General features: G+C 37.7%; 1 protein-coding gene across 1 annotated transcript in view; it reads right to left on the bottom strand.

The window, feature by feature from the left end:
* Positions 1-1,391: 1,391 nt before the first annotated feature.
* The window catches only part of LOC136877326 (esterase FE4), a 47,550-nt gene continuing 41,573 nt past the window's right edge, over positions 1,392-7,368 (bottom strand). The window contains exons 8-10 of the mRNA XM_068228614.1: positions 5,828-5,972; positions 5,230-5,353; positions 1,392-1,621 (exon numbers count right to left, since the gene is read on the bottom strand). Of these exons, the coding sequence (XP_068084715.1) occupies positions 1,465-1,621; positions 5,230-5,353; positions 5,828-5,972 (426 nt within the window). The 3' untranslated portion in view covers positions 1,392-1,464. The remainder of the gene's footprint in view (positions 1,622-5,229; positions 5,354-5,827; positions 5,973-7,368) is intronic.

Here is a 7,368-nt window from a genome sequence, read left to right as displayed (position 1 = left end):
GTAAGTATAATTTATGGTGAATTTATTTGTTGATTATGTGACTTGCATTTAATGTGCATTTGGACAACACAAATTGTGATTTGTGCTTGTGATATTTGTTTCATTTTTGTGAATTCATTTCAAGTGGTTGTTTGAGGCAAAAAGGTTCTTCCCTATTGCCATAGATTCAGAGTAGATTAAACTTTTGGGGGAAATTCATGTTAGTTTAGGTCTCTTCGCTATGAGTTCATGTTTATTTTATGTATTAGAGAAACAGTTGATTATGTGTATGTGAAGTAATTTTTTATTCGTAAATCAGAATGGTAATTTAATTTATTTGTATCAGAAGTAGTTATCTATCCGGTTGCATTCCGTGGTAGGTGTATATAGATACTTTTGTCATCAGTTGAATGATTTGATGATCTAATGATATCATGATTTAATATTTTTTAACAGATTTAACATTTTTGAATGATTTAATAATTTTACAATTTAACGATTTAATGGTCGATAATTTAATGAGTTCATGATTCAATATTAACTTCAATATTTCAAGGATAGAAGGAAGATTGGGTATGAATTTAACGAATTGACGTATAGAGGAATCTGTTTCAAATTTTGGATTTAAAGATCACTCAACTGAAGGTGATAGGCATAATAATGGTCAACTATAGTTTTAATTTTGAAAAAAGGTTGGTAATTAAAAATTATAATAAAAACTGAGATGTGTTAATTAAAGGAACAATGTAATTAATTTGACGTCGGAAATATTTATCACTATGACGTTATAAAAAGGACTTTGCCAAGAGATGAATAAAAGTTCAATTAGTTGAGATGTATTTGGATGAATGTGGAATCCAGTAAGAAGATAATAATTTATAATGGAAGTAAACTGATTTGATGCTTAGGCCGAATTATGGATTTCAGTAATGAAATGTATTAATGAGTGACTTGGAGTGAATAATTGAGTGAATTAATCCAATTTTATAGATTAATTAAATTATAATATGGTTATAGTTGACCGGATTTATGGGAAATGAAATTGTACAGCGAAATGTTATCCAAATTATTTTTATTTTTGTTGGGATTATTTTCCCACTTTGCGAAGGTTTATATATTTTTTTGTTCAATAAATTTTGTGTTTTTACCAAAAGGTTCTCATTGATATCTTTTTATTTAATGTATCTTCTCTCTTATTCTTCCCGCTCATTAAGTTAACATTATTTATATGATTCGAAGATATCTCTGGGTATTACCCATTTCGCGACCCTGGGATTTATTTAGCCAGTGCCATATTTCAAAGGCTGGAAGTATAGACGGTTGAATAATGACACGAACTGATATGTATACTGTGACTCATACACGATTGAAGGTAGGTAAAGTATGGTATAAATTGATTTTTAACACGGGTATTTTATAGAATCAGCAATTTATAGCACTTATGAACTACATTATACAATTCTTTGAGTGACTGGGAGAGTTTATCTATTTCAAACTATATAGATCGTCCCAGAAATCCATTCGCCTTTTGTGATAGTCCTTCTTCAACTCCAGCTGTGCCCCGATGTCCAAGTAATTGGTCTCCTTATCAGTATAAGGAAGCCATGCAGGGATTTCTTCTGTTACCTCTGGTGTTGGATTCCTGAAACATTGGTGCATTACAGTGTCACTGCAGAGCTTAAAAGTTGATAGTGCTAAATGATGAATAAATTATGGTCATATTTGTCCTATTACAGCAGCAATGTCCTTACAAACATCCTTGAGAGTAGCGAACAGTGAGGCAAGCTGAACATGAGCAACTGAGAGACTATACACGGTACAATGTAAAGGAAGTAGGAAAATAAAAAATAAAGAGTTCTACTATTTCCTACATCACGGAAAGAAAGCAACTACCGAAGTGCCTTCTAGATTACATTAAAAAAATATGCACTGATGGAGAAATGATGTACTATTTATTCTATGGCTCTACCACCTATTCTTACTGTAGTTACTTCTCAGTGCACTGTGTTCATAGATTATCAATTATCTCCTTTGTATTCTTTTGTCACATTATTAGCAGTGCATTTCTTGTTTAATAAAACCTTTCTAAAATTCTCAATTCTCTCCCACGATCTTTCTCATTAAACTCCTGTGTTTTTGGTCTGAAAATTATCTCGATAATTGTCGCGTTCATTATCAACGTTAAGGTTGGTAGCCTAATACAGTTTTGTATGTTGTAGTAAAAAGCGTGGCTTTGGATTGTGCCCGTTTCGTGATTTTGGAGCTTTCAGATACAAATTGCATGTCTTTGGAATAATTGTTTTATAGAGTTAAGACTGTGTTCTTTGGATTGATGTGGGGATGCTTTGGTTGAAGCCTGCGTTTTTCTGTTTTGTGTCGAGTAAGAAATTGGAATACGCCTCTCAACTCCGTCCTGGTTTATTATTCCAGATCATTTGTTGAGAAGATCCAACGCAGCCTCAGAATATGGCCCTCTTGCTGAGAAAATGCAGAATGTGCGTATGTTCGCATACCGGACAGAAGAGAAACGACTGTATTTACACGTGGAATTGCACGCGAGAAAGATTTGGCCACTTACTCCTTCCAAAATGAAAATCACCCGCTATTGCATGTGAGGACCTTTCGGGTATAGCGGAAAAAGTTTACCTATCTAAGCTCCAACTGGAGTTAGCTTGGAGCTACGGTCTCAAGTCGAACTGACACTTCCCCCACACACCCGCCCACCACTTTCTATCGAGGTCAAAAGAGACGAAGTTCAATACCGAGAAAGTGGCAGCGCGGTTTGGGTCACGTTAGGTCACATAACTATCAGCTTTTATTCTGGAGATAGTGGGTTCGAACCCCACTCTCTGCAGCTTTGAAGATTTTCTAGTTGGAAATCGAACTGAAGCACACGAAAGGGTGATTGGTAAATGTGGGGAAAATATGGAAGACAAGAAGAATGGCAAGCGTTGGGACATCTGCGCTTGTATGGGATTATCAGTTACAAATATATTCTTAGAGCATAGGGCTATTCATTGCTACACATGAGAGGGTAGGGGCCCCAGATCTACAATGGACTATGTCATAACCGTATTTGAGTTCAGGAAATCTGTCAGGAAGGTGAGGATATTATGGAGATTTTCGGATGATACAGACCACTATCAGATATGTAGTTAACTAAGAATCTCTAGGCCTAAGATAGAGAAAGTGAAAACTGTCTGTAGACGGATAAGGGTATAAAATCTCCATAACGAGGCAATTAGACAGAACTACATGGATATGATTAGTGAAAAGTTTCAAACGTGGATAATAAGCAGGTTGAGGATATAGAAAGAGAATGGGTGGCTTAGAGGGATGCTATAGTAGAAACAACATGAGAATGTTTAGGAACAACTGTGTGTAAAGATGGGAAAAAGCGAACATCTTGAGGGAATTATAAAGTGAGAGCAGCTCGTAAACGTAAAAAGAAGACGTATCAGAAATGGCTAAAACAAGGACTGTTGCAGACAAGGAGTTGTAAGTAGAGGAAAAAACAAAGCGAAACAAATAGTTGTTGAATCCTTAGAAGAAGACGTGGGAAGGATTTGGTAAAAATTTGGTATGGATAGGTTAGGCTGCAGGGAAATCTTTCTGCAGGGTAATACAGAAAAAAAGGAGGGTAAAAGGAAATGAATAAATGAATTGATTTTTGGGTGATTCAGATGAACTCATAATAGGCCCAAGGGAATCACTGGAGAGATGGAAGGCATATTTTGAAAATGTTCTCAACGTTAAATGGTATCTTCCTTGTGATGTAGGAAACAACCGAGCTCATGCGAAGGAGGAAAATTATGTTGGTAAAATTACACTTGATGAAATGGAAAGGGTGATAACCACCATAAACACCACTGTCATAATGCAGCAGAACTGGATGAAATTAAGCCTGAAGTATTGTAGGAAGGAAGCGATAAAATGGCTTCATAGAGTTATAAGTTTGGCGTGGACAAAAGCAGTAATTGCACCTATTCATAAGCAAGGGAACAGGAAGGACTGTAACAACTATCGAGGTGTCTCATTGATTAGTATACGAGGTAAAGCGTTCACTGGCATCTTGGAAGGGAAGGTGCGATCAGTGGTTGAGAGCAAGTTGGATGAAAATCAGAGTGGATTCAGACCACAGAGGGGCTGTCAGGATCATATTTTCAGTATGCAGCAGGTAATTAAATAATGATACGAGAGGAAAGGACAGTTACGTTTATGTTTCGTAGAACTAGAGAAGGCATTTAACAGAGTACCAATTGAAACGATGTTCGCCGCACTGGGTGACTGTGGGATTAAGGGTAGATTATTTAAACCAGTCAAAAGCGTTTATGTTGACAATTGGGCTGCAGTGAGAACTGAGAGCAGAATGAGTTCTTGGATCATGGTTCTTACAGGGGTTAGACAGGTCTGCAATCTTTCACCTTTATTGTTCATAGTGATAAGTGGCAGGGAGGGATTCAGTTAGGTGAAAATGTAGTATGCAGTCTGGCCTATGCAGACGACCTCGTTTTAATGGCAGATTGTGTCGAAAGCCTGCAGTCTAAAATCTTGGAGGTTGGGAGGTTGGCAGGTTCGATCCTGGTTCAGTCCGGTGGCATTTGAAACTGCGCAAATACGTCAGCCTAGTGTCGGTAGATTTACTGACACGTGCGGGACTAAACTTCTCGCACATCGGCGTCTCCAAACACCGTAAAAGTAGTTAGTGGGACGTAAATCCAGTGACATTATTATTATTATTATTATTATTATTATTATTATTATTATTATTATACAGGAAAATAATTACATTAGGTGGTGGAGCCATAGAATAATATAATTCTAGGGACATCGTTATTATTCTTTGAAGAAGGACGCTGCATCGATAACTGCAACAATAGTCCTACACTCAGTGGTATTTAAGCGTGTTAGATCACTTATTTTGCACCAGATAAACTTGATCCATAAATCCGTAACATGCTATCGTCCTGAAGTTTTTAAATGGCAAGATCTGAACAAACATAGTGTGCAAAATTTAGGCTCTTGGATGCTGTGCAAGCTTGTTATGTCAGGTACAGAAAAATATTGCTCTCCTGCGATATTCTGATCTAGTGGTGATTATTGTTTTAAAAGAAATGTTAATGTTCTACTGTTTATCGGCTACCCAATAATACTAGCGGTTGATTTCAGTTGGAGATATTGGGCTACTGAGAGCTGAAATCCTGTTGGAAATGATGCATTCTCACACTAGTAACTACGTATGGTACTTACCCAGTTTTAACGAAGTTTGTCCACATGGTGACCATTCTCGATCTTACTTTGGCATCCAAGGACTCGTCTGAGACCTGAATTCCGTTATCGAAGATGTACCCCATATCATCACCATGAGTAGGACCTGTGAGGAATTAGAGTCACCAGAGACATTTAACTATCGCAATGTCTCAAATACAGTGAGAAATAAGAAATTAATAGTGTCAAATAACTACAAGTCTGGAACGGCATTTGCCTTGAAATTGTCCAAATGATATTCTGATGAAAATATTGGACCCGTCTGTGATCTTCCTATGAGGTGACTTTATTTCAATGGAAGGTTAACTGAACAATTTTGAGCAGCAAACACACGAGAATACTAATACTGCAACTCAACATATAGCGTCTTTGAAATTTACCCTTAATGTCCATTGACAAATTTATAATAAAGGCTGATAGGTCAAAGTTTTGATATCATGTGCTCCGAAGTATAATCTGCAAATACTGTTGTATATCTATCTAAAATCCACGGGCTGCTGAATTTGAAAACTGATGGAGTCCAGTACTTTCAGCCTCACGTATGGCAAAATCATTCCATAATTTGAGTGATATAACATACGTGATAAATTGGCCAATTCGGGGAGAGGACTCACTAAACCACCATCGTAAGAAAATTGGTAGAAGTAGACAGGTGCAGAGCTAAGAGAAGACATCGTCTTAACTCCATGTAAAACTCCGTCAGCGAAAGTCATATCAGTACACAGCTGAAAAAATCAAAATTGCAATACATTGCATATAAAGTAATATAATAATAATAATAATAATAATAATAATAATAATAATAATAATAATAATAATAATAATAATAATAATAATAATAATAATAATAATAATGATTTCGTGTGGCTATTACTAGCCGAGTGCAACCCTTGTAAGGCAGACCCTCCGATGAGGGTGGGCGGCATCTGCCATTCGTAGATAACTGCGTGTTATTGTGGTGGAGGATAGTGTTATGTGTGGTGTGTGAGTTCCAGGGATGTTGGGGACAGCACAAACACCCGGCCCCCGGGCCATTGGAATTAACCAATTAAGGTTAAAATCCCCAACCCGGCCGGGAATCGAACCCGGGACCCTCTGAACCGAAGGCCAGTACGCTGACCATTCAGCCAACGAGTCGGACAATAATAATAATAATGATAATAATAATAATAATAATAATGATTATACCGAGCGAGTTGGCCGTACCGTTCGGGGCGCCCAGCTGTGAGCTCGTATCCGGGAGATAGTGGGTTCGAACCACACTGTCGGCAGCCCTGAAGATGGTTCTCCGTTGTTTCCCATTTTCACACCAGGAAAATGCTGGGGCTGTACCGTAATTAAGGCCACAGCTGCTTCCCTCCCATTCCCAAGCCTTTCCTCTCCCATCGTCGCTATAAGACCTATCTGTGTCGGTGCGACTTAAACAAATAGCGAAAAGAATGACGATGATAATAATGCCGAATGTTTAGCCTCTCCGCGTGTTTAATTTGACCGCCGACTCTACTCTGGTGCTCTTAACAGCAAGTTAATGAACTTTTATCAATAAAGTCATACTTTGGAGAAGAGAGTGCCCTACTTTTATATTTGAATAACGGAGGTCTCCCTCACGTGAGGAAATTAATTAGGTAGGAAATAATTTCTTAAGTGTGTATTGGTAATACAGTAAGAAGTGACATTGTCATGCCACCCCTTTTTTATATGGAAGTGACGTAAAGTTAGTCTCGAACTGTGCTTTAAAGAGGCGAGACATTTCGGCTGAGAGGTGGTCGTCTGTTTGGAGGCAGTGCGGTTTATGGGCAGTGACGAGACTCGACGATATGGGACTGGATTCTAATGGACGATGTTAAGGAGACCTATTATCATGAAAGGTAGAGAGAGTACCTGATAATTTGGACTTAAACTTTGGGAAGCTTCCTGTGGACTTTAATTCGGGAAGATGTCTTCGAACTTGGAGTTATGATGAAGATGCCTAGAAACTTTATTATAAAATTCTGTATTTGTTTGAAGTTAGATAGCTCTTCGGATTATTCCCTGATGTGTTATTAACATTTCTCTGAGGCGCGAGTAGAGTACCTTTGTTTACCTTTATTGAATTTGAATTTCGGGTGACTAAAATTTTCT

Source organism: Anabrus simplex, chromosome 7 (assembly GCF_040414725.1).
Source record: "Anabrus simplex isolate iqAnaSimp1 chromosome 7, ASM4041472v1, whole genome shotgun sequence".
Lineage (NCBI taxonomy): Eukaryota > Metazoa > Arthropoda > Insecta > Orthoptera > Tettigoniidae > Anabrus > Anabrus simplex.
This window is presented reverse-complemented; position numbering and strand designations above follow the sequence as displayed.